This window comes from Lepidochelys kempii, chromosome 13, assembly GCF_965140285.1.
Source record: "Lepidochelys kempii isolate rLepKem1 chromosome 13, rLepKem1.hap1, whole genome shotgun sequence".
NCBI classification, from domain to species: domain Eukaryota; kingdom Metazoa; phylum Chordata; order Testudines; family Cheloniidae; genus Lepidochelys; species Lepidochelys kempii.
In genome coordinates, this window is record NC_136392.1 from 37,369,142 (window position 1) to 37,383,160 (window position 14,019).

Here is a 14,019-nt window from a genome sequence, read left to right on the forward strand (position 1 = left end):
GCTGAAAGTCAGTGTCCTCCTGCATGATCAAATCAAGCCCTGCACTTCCAGCAGTCGCTGCCCTCATAGAGTCTACGGATTCCAAGGCAGAGGAGCGATTGCCTGAGTAGGAAACACCCCCGTTTGGCCCTGGGTTCGGGGGGGACCCGTCGCGCGGTTTCCCGACCCGCTACGACACTGATTAGCCCAGTGATAACCTTTCCCACACTTGGGGCACTTCTTTGAGGGTCGGGCTGGTGCCTTAAATGAGCGGCACTCCCGCTGAAAATGACCCTCCTTTCCACAGCGGTAACAACGCTTCCCCTCCTTCCCGGTTTTTCTGAGGGCGGCAGCCAGAACTCCAGCCTTGTGGGCTTGTGTGCCAATGTTCTGGCACGCCCGCAGCATGTCTGAGAGCTCTAAAATACCAGAGACTTGTGCTGCCTGGAGAGCACGGCGGCAATCCTCATTTGCATTTTCAACTGCCAATTTTAACAGGAGCTCGTGAGCTGCCTCAGTGTTATCCACCTGTCGGAGGATAGCCTCCTGCAATCTGTTGGTAAAATCCAAAAAGGACTCTAAGGCACCCTGACGGATACTGACAAAGCTTTTGGTAGGCTTGCCTGAATCCGGGACCTTCTTGAAAGCATGCTGGGCACAGGTGGAGATAATGGGGAAGACAGCCTGAGGGAGTTGAGACTGCATCCCAATAGTAGCAAACTGGCCCTCCCCTGCCAAATGCTCATAAATGATACCTTGCTCTCTATATACCTGGGCTTGGCGTTCTGCCATCTGCCGATACTCACTAAGCCAAATAACATACTGACTGGGTGACAACATCATGCGCAGCAGCGTTTTCCAATCCTCAGGGATTAGGGAGTACCCAGCACCCATCCCTTCAATGAGACCACGCACAAAGGTGCTAGTCAGGCCAAATTCACGAATTGCTTTCTTTACCTCTCTAACCACCGAGTATGGCAGAGTGGTCCAGGTGCCCACGGGGTTGCCCTGGTCATCATTCTGCCAGGTCACCGGGCAAACGGAGACCAGATCAGCCAGCTCCTCTGCTGTAAGATCTGATCGAGCTTTCGCTGCGTGAACCATTTGTTGCACCAGCGAAAGCTTCTGAGCAGATGCAGATGACTCTCCGGGGGGCCCCACGGGGGGAGGGTGATCACACACCGGCTCCGGTGGGGAAGGCCAGGGAGGCGGTGGTAATAGAGGCACTGGGGGCGAAGCAGGGGGAGGGTTGGCTGCAGGAGCGGACGGGGGTGGCAGGATTGGCAGCTCCTCTGTTGGGGCTGGAGAGGGCCTTTCCGAGGCGACACGCTGTGTCGCATCGCCAGGAGGGGGGATGGCTGGAGGGGCGGACGGGGGCGGCGAGAGCACCAGCCTCGCGAGGGAGGGTCTGTCCGAGGCGACACGCTGTACCACGTCGCGGCAGAGGTGCCAGGCATGTAAAGCCTGCACGGGTGCCCGAGGCTCTTTGTGCAATGTCTGGCCCAATCGCTCCCAGTCCGCTAGCTTAAGGCTTCCAGCTTCAGGATACCACGGGCACTGGGCACGCACCTCCTGTAGCAGGAGAGTGAGTTCTCGAGCCGGGCAGTCATGCTGAGCCTTACGCAGCAAATACTGCAGCTCATTGCGGTGTTGCACTTGCAAAGCAGAGAGGGAGCTTCCCATACTTACCACAATGAAAAATACTCACCGGGATCCACGAAGTGGATGAGTGACGTGTCTGAAACCCTTGCCGGGCGAGGTGAGTGCTGAGGGCCCCACGTTTGGACGCCAGTTGTTGCGGTTCAGTGATGAGACAGAACACAGCTTTATGCAAGCAAGCAGGCTGGTCAGCGGAGATGGGCTGTTCTGCCCCCCCGCCTTCCACCTTCTCCTTTTATTATATTTCTCCCCCTAAGCATTACACACTGCTACACAAAGGAATGTATGACGTTGATTCATATGCTTAGTTACCATCCTCTATCTACTACAATCCTGGTTCTCAGGCCTTGAGCCCAGGCTAAAGAAACCTCCCACAGTTGCTGTCCAAACAATCAAGTTCTCAGGGTTCATATCTAGCCCTTGTCCTTGGATAGAGCAGTGTGTGCATTGCTCCTAGGAAACAGTCAGGGTGTGCCCCGCCTGCTTCCAGGTGGAATAGCTAGACATTAACCCTTCACCCAGTGATCAGCCACAGAGCCTACAGCCAAACTGGAAAGTGAGTCCTGGTCTCCTGAGTCACAGCTAGCCCACAGTAAACCATTTACACAGGGTAACAGTGAGTTTGACTGGTCCTACAAAGACCAGGAGCGATGCTGTGTGTCCTTGAGCACCATCTACCTGCACTTTGTCTGATAACACACGATCGACATGCAGCGAGACAAGGCAGGGGAGGGAATATCTTTTGTTGGACCAACTTCTGTTGGTGAAAAAAAGACAAGCTGTCTAGCTACCCAGAGCTCATCTCCAGGTCTGGGAGAGGTATGCAGCTACAACAATGCAAACATCCACATACAGACAGAGATGGTCCATTTACAGAGCACTCTTGTAACACAGCCAGCCGTTTTGTCTCCCCCATGAGTATTTGTTGGGGATTGGTCCTGCTTTGAGCAGGGGGTTGGACTAGATGACCTCCTGAGGTCCCTTCCAACCCTGTGATTCTATGATTCTATGAGCATCTTTTGCAGGTGCAAATGTCGCTGTCCATTTGTAAAAAACCCTGGCCCATGAGAAGGTCATGCAAGCCTGTATCAAAAGCCTTACTAAAGTCTAGGTATACCGTATGCACCACTTCCCCCCATCCACAAGGCTTGTTACCCTGTTAAAGAAAGCTATCAGGTTGGTTTGACATGATTTGTTCTTGACAAATCCATGCTATTGCTTATCACCTTATTATCTTCTAGACGATTGCAAATTGATTCCTTAATTATTTCCTCCATTATCTTTCCTGATACAGAAGATAAGCTGACTGGTCTGTAATTTCCTGGGCTGTCCATAAAAGCTTTATCCGTGGTGGTTGCTGGCTTCATTCTTGCTGGATACAAGCGGGGAGGGGTGGCCATTTTGGAAAAGGGCAGCTCATCTGAGAGAAGCTGTTGTTTCACTTCCCTTGAGAGCTAAGGGGAGTGAGGCCATTTTGAAAGATGGAAATTCTTTGTGAGTGCCTCAAAAGGAGAAGATTTTATAGGCTGGCAGATAAAATGCCAGTTATGAAAAATAGCCAAAATTAACATTTTTATATATATATACAGAGAGAGAGAGAGAGGGAACTCAGAGGGAAGGAAGTGGAAACCTAGATTGTGGGGGGACAGGGACAAGAGGGAAAGGAAACACTATACGTGCGTAGACAGAAAATAGAGGACTGCAAAAAAGAGTGGAACTGGTGTGTGTGTGTGGAGAGGAATGTGGGGTGCAGGAGGGGGGTGGAACAGGTGTGTATTTGTGTAGGAGAATGTGGGGTATAGCAGGGAAGGGGATATTGGTGGGGTGTGTATGTGAGAGGATCCCTGCTATACTGAGCCCCTGCCCCACTCCCTGCAGCACAGCTCCCCATAGCAATGCACCAGGGCATTGGGTTCAGCACTGACTGCTAGTGGACAGCTCCCTCTACTGAGCGCCCTGCCCCACTTCCCTGAAGAACAGCACCCCTAGCATCATATTGGAGTATTGCAGTCAGCGCTGATTCAGAGAGGAGAGCACCCCCCAACAGACTCACCACCCTGGTTCCTGCAACACAGCACCCCCTAGTGCCACCTTGGGTTCAGAACGGACCTGGAGGGGAGAGCAACCCCTGCTGACCCCCCTCATCCCATTGCATGAAACAAAGCGCCCCCTAGTGCCATTCTGGAGCATGGTGGTCAGCACTTACTGGAGGGGAGAGCACCCCCTACTGAGCCTGTACCTCACACCCTGAAGTCCCACACGGGGCCATTCTTTTAAGATCCATGGTCTCCTTTAACAGCTAAGTCAATGCTCTGTCGCCTTCATTTTTGCCCCAAACACCATTTCTAATGATGACCATTGGGGTTTGCCAATGGGTGACGTCATTACTTGCTTGAAAATACAGCAAATGTCCACAGTTTAATATGAGTGGCACTGGGGGGAGAGAAATACACGAGGGGGAAGAGGCGAGAGCACAGAGACAAATGCAGGAGGGAAGCCAGGTTAAAAGAAGCTGCAGAGAGAAAGGACACACCAGAGCTAAGGGCAAAATTAAACAGAGTGGAGCAACGATGCATAGAAACAGAGAAACTGCCAGAGACGATCAGCACCGGGACCCACCTAGCTCAGTCTCCCACCATGAAAGGCAAGTTCACAAACTCTGCATCCAGCAACTCTGGGATGATCTCCCACAGGGGACATTTACCGCGAGTCCCTGCCTGTTTGGGCTGGCATCACACTGGAGCCAAAGCCACCTCCTGTGTGAAATGTTTGACTGGGGGGATTTAAGGGAGATCTCAGAGCATGGAAGAGAGCAAATGGGAGTTGCTTGAAAACCAAGCCACGCACCCCAGCTGCAACACACTCCAGGTAACTGTATCCAGAGGGGCAGCTGCAGGACGGGTCTGTCACCTGTTTCAGCCTATCTCTGCTGCTCTTCCTCACTACAGGGCCAGATTCCTAGCTGGTGAAAATTCCCATTTCACCCCATGGCAAGTGAGTCCTTCATGCCACAGAACAGCCACTCGCTCCTTGATGGTGGCCTGAACTGGCAACATCAGGGGAAGGGCAAAAACCTCTGCAGGGGACAGTTCCAGTATTGACTTTCCAGAGCATTTTTTTTCCCTATCCCAGGTCACTTAGAAGTTGAGTTTGACCCCAAAGTGGGAAGTTTTATCCCCTTCTGATCTGTGGAGCACCCCAGTTGAAATCCACACCTGGGCAGTGGGGCCAGCATGAGGACTAGACACCAAAGTCCTCAGATGGGGGCTTTAGAAGGACTTCCTGTGTGGGCTGCAGGGAGTTAGAAGATGAGGAGGGGACGCTAGGAGCAGGACTCCTGGGTTGTAGGGTTGTAACCCCAGCCCCGGGAAGGGAATGGGGTCCAGTGGGTAAGATTGGGGGTGGGGTGGGGCTTCTGGATTATTTTCACAGCTCTGGGTGGTGAGTGAGAGGTAAGGGGTGAGGAGGGGATGTGAGTCAGGTCTCCTGGGTTATGTTTCCAGCTCTGGGGGGTAAGTGGAGTCCAGGGGGTTAGAGCAAGGGCATTTGGTTGCCAGGACTCCTGAGTTCAGGTCCCAGCTCTTGGAGTTGAGCAGGGTCAAGTGGGGTAGAGCAGAGGGGGAGAGGCTGGGAGTCAGGGCTTTTGGACTCGATTCTTCTCCTGGCACAGGAGTGACTCTTGTCCCAAATGCCCCTGCAAAGATCATCCACTGCTTCTCTGCTCATTAATCATTAACACCAGGGTTCACCTTCAGGGACACAGGCTGAGTGAATGGAGTGTGTGAACCAATCCCAGCTGACTCATTTCATCCTGGTGGGGCTCCCATACCCCCCAGAGCTGCAGGTTCCCTTGTTCCTCTTCTTCCTCCTCATCTACCTGTTGACGCTGTGTGGGAACCTGCTCATCCTGCTGGCGGTGGCCTGGGAGCACCAGCTGCACAAGCCCATGTACTGGTTCCTCTGTCACTTGTCCTTCCTGGACATGACGGTCTCCTCAGTGGTGGTGCCCAAGGTGGTGGCCGGCTTCCTGCCGGGCGGCGGGGACATCTCCTTCCAGGGCTGTGTGGCCCAGCTCTTCTTCTTCTGCTTCCTTGGCTGCACCGAGTGCTTCCTCTACACGGTCACGGCCCATGACTTCTTCCTGGCCATTTACAAGCCACTGCACTACAGCGCCATTATGAACCACAAAGCCTGCCTGTGCCTGGCAGTAGTGACCTGGCTAGGAGGCTCCCTGCACTCCACCATACAGACCGCACTCACCTTCCAGCTGCCCTATGGCCAAGGGAATAGGGTGGGATACATCTTCTGTGATATCCCAGCTGTTCCGAAGCTGGCCTGCGGGGACACGGCGCTCAACGAACTGGTGACATTTGTGGCTATTGGCTTCCTGGCCTTAACATGCTTCCTGCTGATCCTGACATCCTATGTCTACATCGTCTCGGCGATCCTGAGGATCCACTCAGCTGAGGGCAGGCACCGGGCCGTCTCCACCTGCATGGCTTATGTCACCGTGGTGGTGACCTACCATGTGGCTGGGTTATTCATCTACCTGAGGCCAGGATCCTGGCACCCACTGGATGGTGTGGTGGCTGTATTCTACACCACGTTGACCCCACTCCTGAACCCCCTCATCGACACGCTGAGGAACAAGGAGATGAAGGATGCCCTGATGAAACTGGGGGGCAGGAAACTGCTGGGGCCCTGAGCTATGATTATCCTGCTTCTAGCAGGAGCTTCCTGAGAACTGACCAGGGAGAGAGGGACTTGGAGACAGAAATCAGGCCTCCCCTGTTCTGCCTCTGTTCTGTGGAGGAGCTGGGGTCAGTGGCTTGGAGTAGGAACAGCTGAAAGTCCATTGCTCATTCTCCTCAGTCCTCACACACACAGGCCTCTATACAACCCCCCAGGAACATGCGGTCCAGGCAGACGGGGACATAAAATGGAGGCTTCTGGAATTGTTGTAACATGCCATAGAGTCTATGGCCAGATGGGACCATCAGCACAGCCAGTCTGCCCATCTGTATCTCGCAGGCCACCAACCCCTCCCAGCATCCTCCCACTAAAGCCAACACATGAAATTAGACCAAGACATTACATCCACAGGCAGAAAACAGGAGTGACTGAGGTGCATCATTTCCTGGGGTGGAGGGTCCCTGCACTGGTGGGGGTTTGATTTAGTGAGACATATCCAGGTGGCCATGGCAGTGGAAGGCCAGAAAACCCCGCCGTCACTGCCTGGGGGGAAATTCCTTCCCAGACCCACATAGGATGAATGTGGCAAGACCTATTTATCTAGAAAGAAAAGGAGGACTTGTGGCACCTTAGAGACTAACCAATTTATTTGAGCATGAGCTTTCGTGAGCTACAGCTCACTTCATCAGATGTTTACCGTGGAAACTGCAGCAGACTTTATATACACACAGAAATCATGAAACAATACCTCCTCCCACCCCACTGTCCTGCTGGTAATAGCTTATCTAAAGTGATCAACAGGTGGGACATTTCCAGCAGGGGGGTGGAGGGTGAGAAAACCTGGATTTGTGCTGGAAATGTCCCACCTGTTGATCACTTTAGATAAGCTATTACCAGCAGGACAGTGGGGTGGGAGGAGGTATTGTTTCATGATTTCTGTGTGTATATAAAGTCTGCTGCAGTTTCCACGGTAAACATCTGATGAAGTGAGCTGTAGCTCACGAAAGCTCATGCTCAAATAAATTGGTTAGTCTCTAAGGTGCCACAAGTACTCCTTTTCTTTTTGCGAATACAGACTAACACGGCTGTTCCTCTGAAACCTATTTATCTAGGTTGCTCTCATCGGCCAGCTCTGCGGCTGCCCTGATTCAGAGGTGCTGCTATGACTCCAGCGATGCTGATGGGGGTCCGGCCACATTGACACCAATGGAGCTCTGGTGGATTTACACGAGCAGGGATTACCCACTGCTACTCTAGCAACGGGCTTCCCCCAACCTTAGCTGGGCTGCTGCCCCGCAGTCCCAACCCAGAGCCCCCTATAATCTGAGCCCTGGGATTCTCCCCACAGTGCCTGGCCTGTTTGAGCGTTGCCCTGCTGGGTTTTCACCACTAGATCATGCTCCATGCAGACTCATCCCAGTAAAGCTCTGGAAGCTGCCAGAGGCACGTTAAAAGGATCTCTGTGTAGCTAGCAGCCACGCAGCCCTGGGTAGCGAACGCCAGGCACTGAGCGAAGAATCCCGATGGGATGCCTGCTCTCCCCTGCTGACAGGCCTGGGAACGGGACACCTGGGGCTAGGCTTCGCCTGGATTTGCATCAGACAGTTAGCTCCCAGGAGCGTGGTGAGCAGCGTACCCAAGGGTGAAAATATCATTCAAATACTTGGCTGACTCAGGCACTTTGCCACAGCGGAGACAACGAAGCGGCTGTTCCTCATCCCGGTCCCGTGACAGTGGTGAGTGTGTCTGAGCCGGGGAATGGCTTTTCTTTAGGGACAGAGGGACTGCCAGACCAGGTTAACCCAAGGTCCATCCAGCCCAGGCTCTGATCTGAGGCTCTGGTACCAACTCTTTCATAGGACGCATGGTACAAGAAACCCTACAGAGGGGAGCTAAGAGTTCATCTGCCTCTAGTGGGTCCTTTCTCCCTAACCTCTCCCAGTTTGGGATCACCTCATTCCCTGATCAGGAGAGGATACCCCCTTTCCTGCTTTGTACAATCCCCCTAATTTCATGCTGGCTGTCATCTGTGCAGGCGCTCTGGCCATTGACTTTCCTGCGTGGGCAAGTGTGGGAACTGGAACTGAAATCATGCAATAGATACACGGGCCAACAGGGTCAGCTTCCAGCATTGTTCAGTGGTTTGTGACACTCGGCATCTCTCCAGCACGCCCTTCCTGCATCCAGCAGGCTGATGATGGGTGACAAGAGGAGAACCAGGCTAGATGGATACTGTGCAAGAGAGAACAGTGGTGTGTATAGGGGTAGATAGAGAGATAGATAGATAATCTATAGTGATTGGTCAGGAGGTGACAGACTGGTAATCAGGCTATTTATCTACCTACATTAGCAGGACATTGTTCACAGATGAGGTGAGAGGAGACAAGATGAGAGGAAGGACAGTCCAGCAGTGAAGTCACGAGCCATGGATCTGAGAAACCTGAGTTTAAATCTCCTGCTCTGATGCGGGCTTCCTGTGTGTCTTTGAGCTGTTCTGTGCCTCAGCTCATAGGCTGTAAATCCAGGGATGCTAAACCCTGGGAGAGGTATTTTGAGGAAAAAATACATTTAAAAGTCTGAGGTTGTCACATGCAACAGTCACAGGGTCTAGATAGATACCGGAGGGGATGAATAATCGCTGTGCTTTGCCTTGCAACGAGGAGCCGGTGGGAGACTAGTGTGAAAGGACCTCTGAGTTATGGTGGCATGTTACTCCATTGAACTGAGTGTGGAAGAGAGAGAGACAGAGAGACAGACAGACAGACAGACACATACTGGGGTAACTTCTGCTCTGATTCGCACTGCTCTAGCTACTGTTGCTCTGCACAGGGGGGAAGCAGATGGAGCCAGGAAACCAAACGCCAGTGACGGAATTCATCCTGGAGGGTCTCCCAAACACCAGGGAGCTTCCCTCTCTCTTCTTCCTCCTCTTCCTCCTCCTCTACCTGCTCACCCTGCTGGGCAACATCCTCACCCTGCTGACTGTGCTCTGCGATCCTCGACTCCATGCCCTGCCCATGTACTGCTTCCTTGGCCACCTCTCCTTCCTCGACGCCTGCCTCTCCTCTGTCACCGTGCCCAAGATCCTGGCTGGCTTGGTGGGGCCCGGTGGCAGGGCCATCTCCTTCGGCGGCTGCGTGGCGCAGCTCTACGCCTTCCATTTCCTGTGTAGCACCGAGTGCTTCCTCTATACGGTAATGGCTTACGACCGCTTCCTGGCCATCTGCCACCCCCTGCGCTACAGCGTGGTGATGAGCAGAAAGACCTGCCTGTGGCTGGCAGCCGGCACTTGGCTCACCGGCTCAATCCATGCCATGATCCAGGCCTTCCTGACCTTTCGCCTGCCCTACTGTGGCCCCAATCACGTGGAATACTTCGTCTGCGACATCCCCGCCATGCTGAAGCTGGCCTGCGCCAACACAGCCATCAATCAAGTCGTCATTCTGGCCAACATTGGGGCAGTGGTGGCCGGCTGCTTCCTGCTCATCTGCGTTTCTTATACCTACATAGCCTCCGCCATCCTGAAGATCCGCACGGCCCAAGGGAGGCAGCGGGCGTTCTCCACCTGCAGCGCCCACCTCACCCTGGTGCTGCTGTACTATGGGCCCCCAGTCTTCATATACCTGCATCCCTCTTCGAGTCAAGCATCCGACGGGGTAGTGGCTGTATTCTATACTGCAGTCACCCCTCTGCTGAACCCCTTTATATACACCCTGAGAAACAAGGAGATGAAAAAGGCCTTGAGGAAACTGATTTGTGGACAAACACTTTCTCTGCATGCATAAGATAGATCCAACTCCTGGGAGACTTGCAAAGAAGCCCAAGGACACAAGGTGCCCATCTCCCATGAGTGCAGGGTTCTCCTAGACCCTTATGGTAGGCCAGCCAAAATTTCTCTTCTATCTGGCCACTTTAGGAGGTTGTCATCTTCAATGCCATTCACTCCCTGAGGCTAGCCAAAGCTCTCCAGTCAGCACCTAGATTATTGTTCACAGTCTGAGCTCAATGGTGGTAGTTTTTCAAGGTGGAGGAGTCAATGAGGAGGTGTCTCTCTCCCAGTGTGGGGGCTCAGCTGAGTTTCCCTGTAACAACAGTGTAACCGGTGAGGATCTAATCGCCTGGTACAATCAGCTCCGGGGCTGCCCCACCAGCTGTTTCCTCGGGCTATAACTCCTCAGAGAAAGCAGGCCAGTTCAAACCGTTCACTGACCCATCCAGCCAGTCCCTGCTGCTGCGTCTCATGGGCATGGAGATGGACTAGTTCAGCATTGAGCACTGTGCTGGGATTGACACAGCCATGGAAACTAACCACCCCAACTCTCTGTCATCGCAGAATTAAGGGTGCCCAGTGCACGGCGAGTGGCTGCACTGAATTCTGCATTAATCAACTTTTTGGACAGTTAATGTTGATTTTCTGCTTCCCTTGGGGTTGTTGGGAGGCTAAATCCATGACAGATTTGCGAGTCGCTCAGACATGTCATCAGTGGGGTGAGCTGAGTCAAATCAACTCAGCGTCACTTTGCTGTATTCTGAATAAAGGGACCTGAGTGATAAGATATGGAGTAGAAGTGAGTTTCCCCAGGGAACTGGATGAAGTGCTCTCCCAGAGCTGGATCAGCCAAGTGGAACAGGCTTTGGAAGGAATCCCAACAACCGGAGACCCTGTGGTGCCTACTAAACTTCCTTTGTCCTTTGCCTGCAGAGATGTTAAAAGTGACGGCTTCATTGCAAGTGACAGGTTTCAGAGTAGCAGCCGTGTTAGTCTGTATCAGCAAAAAGGAAAGGAGGACGTGTGGCACCTTAGAGACTAACCAATTTGTTAGTCTCTAAGGTGCCACAAGTCCTCCTTTTCTTTTTTCATTGCAGGTGGTCTCCTACAACATGTGTGAACCCCTTATGATCAAGTGTCTCATACAACATATGACCTGAAGAGAAGTGACAGTCTGACCATTTTAACTATTGCCGAAGCTGTGTTATCTTCCTTGGGGTTTTATTCTTTTACTTATTTCGGTTGTATCTGGAAAATAGCAATAATAAAACTCCAGACCATTGAAATCAATGGGAGGATCTGGGCCAAAGTTCTTTGTATTTAGCTGTGACACTCTGGTTCCCTCCTCCAGAGGTGGGCAAGAGCTCTGTCTAGCTCAAAAGCTTGTCCCCTCCACCAACAGAAGTTGCCCCAATGAAAGGTGTTCTCTGACCCACCTTTTCTCTCTCAGATCCTGGGGCCACCATGGCTACAACAAGGCAAACAATATCTCATTTATCCATCGAGCTCCCTTATTTCGTCTCACTCATACAAAGAGAATTGAAAACTAGCTATAACAATGACTGCAGTACATTTCTTCCCCGTGGAATCCTGTCTTACATTTATTGGATGCTGAATGTTAATAAAAACAGATACCTTTTTTCAGTAGAAAGCCTGTGCAAGGCTTTAAACAGCATTTCCAGTTGTTGCCTGATTCTTTGTAATGATTAATCATAGCTGGATTGATTGCCAGTCCTGAGGATTTTTCACCCAAAGACTTGAAACTGCTTGGAAAATGTTATCTAAATAACCCACCTGTGAGGTGCCTCGTTGCCTTTTGAAGGGTAGCCACCTCTGAGGTGGGACACTGTGGCTGTTTTACAGTGCACTATAGTGGTGCATTACTGTAGAGGAAGAAGAGCCCTGTACCAAGTTCAGACCAAAAGAGTGAACAGAAGAAGGCAGAATGAGACAAACTGAGTCTGCGTTTGGGCTGGACACCAGCTCTAAGGAAAAGTGACAAGGCGACTAGGAGCAGAGAGTTGGTTTCAAGTTTAACCCAAAAGAGGGAAATTCCCAATGCATCATGCCCCCTAGCACCACATTGGGGCATTGAGGTCAGCACCGACTGCGAGGGGCCAGCGCCCCCTACTGGACCTCCCACCTCACTCCCTGAAGCACACCGTCACACTGGGACTCAGAGCCATTCCCCGGCAGGGTCAGCGCCAGGAGCGGGAAGGGAGTTCAGAGTCACTGCCCCATTTGACACTTGGCACCTCCAACAAGCAATACAACAGGGCTGGGAGCTGGTGCCCGATGTCTTGGTGTTTCCACTAGTATGTGCCCTGGGAGTGGGGTGGGCCACTGCCAAATACTTTTACTGAGCCAATCGAATGCCCCCTTTGCGCTAATGACCCTCAGCCATTAGTGGACTGGAACCAGTGCCCCATATGCCATTCCCATATTCACTAGCTCAGGGCCAGATTGGAGCTGGGGTGGCAACCCTTAATGGAGAAAGGCCTCATATCCTATTCCTAACCCCCTGAGCCAGCTAGACCCCTTGGCCTTGGGCCAGATCAGAGCCAGCTGCCCCTAGAGTGGAGAAGCCTCATATCCCATTCCCCACCCTGCACCACCACCCGAGCCAGCCCGTCCCCCTGCTCTAGGACCGGATTGAAGCTGGTGCCCCCAAGGGGGGGAAGGCCCAGTATCCCATTTCCAGACCACCCATGAGCCATCTGGCTGTCGCAGGGTGTTTAGCTGTGACGTGCTACTCTGTACTTGTCTTTACCATCCATTTGTGAGGGATTGTTGCTGAGAAATTCTCCACGGAACCCGGGTCCATTTCATTGGCTGGAGTAAATCAGCGGAGTCCCACTGAACTCGACTGGTCTTCGGCTGATTTACCCCAGGTGGGGATCTGGTGTTAGATGTCTGCTTCTGCTTGTGACATTGTAATTGTTCTCCAGGGATTTTTGGCCTTACTAATGTCTCACCTTGACTTAGCTCCCCTCTGCACGCAGTCGGGTTTCATTTACACTCACTGTTTGCCAACATTTCTGCTGCGGCTAACAAGCCCCATAGGGACAATAATTCAAAGCTCTCCCTAATTAGCCCTGGGGATTACACACTTTGCAAGCAGGGAGCAAAGGCAACAATTAAAAAGTCAAAGCAGGGAGGAACTGCAAGTTTTTTAACGAGCCTCAGTGGGTACCAGAAATCACGTGGTAACACTTTGACCAAGCAACAGGGAAACACACCTCACAGCTCCTTAAAACTCTAGTTACAGCTGTGCAGCTTTGCAGATCTGTCTGCTTCACAGCCAGCGGCGGGCCGGAGGCTCAGCAGCCATATTGTGGCTACTCTGGTTTACACCAGCTGGGGATCTGGCACCACGGAGTTTATTATAACTACACCAGTGCGCCCAGCTCCAGGTGTGGCCCGTTGACTCCAATGGTGCGAGGCCGATTTCCAGCCACGGGTCATCCGGCCCCTGTCTATTCTGGGCCCTTAATTCTAAATTCCCTCTTCTGTTCATTCCCTCTGGGGCACCTGGGATCGCCACTGTCGGCAGACAGGACAAAGGCAAGATGGACCTTTGGTCTGACCCAGTCTGGCCGTTCTTATGTTCTTATGTACTTTTTATGACGACAAAACTGTTCTGTGTAGAAGGATAAAGTGTCTCACACAAAATAAGAAGAGAGATGACAGACTGTCCATTTTTACTGTTGCTGCAACTACCAGGGTTCCATTCCGTAGGGCAGTGGTTCTCAGCCAGGGGTACACGGGGGCAGGCAGAGGTCTTCCAGGGGGTACATCAGCTGAAATGTCAGTACACTATTTATATTCCAGTTGATTTGTTTTATGGTTAAAAATGAGAAAGTCGGCCCTTTTTCAGCAACACTTGTGTGTTTTTATGTCTGATTTTGTAAGCAAGTTTA

The 14,019-nt window shown here is 52.2% G+C and overlaps 2 protein-coding genes across 2 annotated transcripts; both read left to right on the forward strand.

The window, feature by feature from the left end:
- The first annotated feature begins 5,407 nt into the window (after positions 1–5,407).
- LOC140896776 (olfactory receptor 10G6) lies at positions 5,408–6,343 on the forward strand. Its single transcript, XM_073308811.2, has one exon. The coding sequence runs from the start codon at positions 5,411–5,413 to the stop codon at positions 6,341–6,343; it is 933 nt and encodes a 310-aa protein (XP_073164912.2). The 5' UTR covers positions 5,408–5,410.
- Positions 6,344–9,170: 2,827 nt separating this feature from the next.
- LOC144929186 (olfactory receptor 10S1-like) lies at positions 9,171–10,115 on the forward strand. The gene has a single exon (XM_078848191.1). The coding sequence runs from the start codon at positions 9,171–9,173 to the stop codon at positions 10,113–10,115; it is 945 nt and encodes a 314-aa protein (XP_078704317.1).
- The last annotated feature ends 3,904 nt before the right edge of the window (positions 10,116–14,019 follow it).

Coding starts and splice junctions, on each gene's coding strand:
- LOC140896776 (XM_073308811.2), top strand. CDS start 5,411: ATGGAGTGTGTGAACCAATCCCAGCTGACTCATTTCATCCTGGTGGGG.
- LOC144929186 (XM_078848191.1), top strand. CDS start 9,171: ATGGAGCCAGGAAACCAAACGCCAGTGACGGAATTCATCCTGGAGGGT.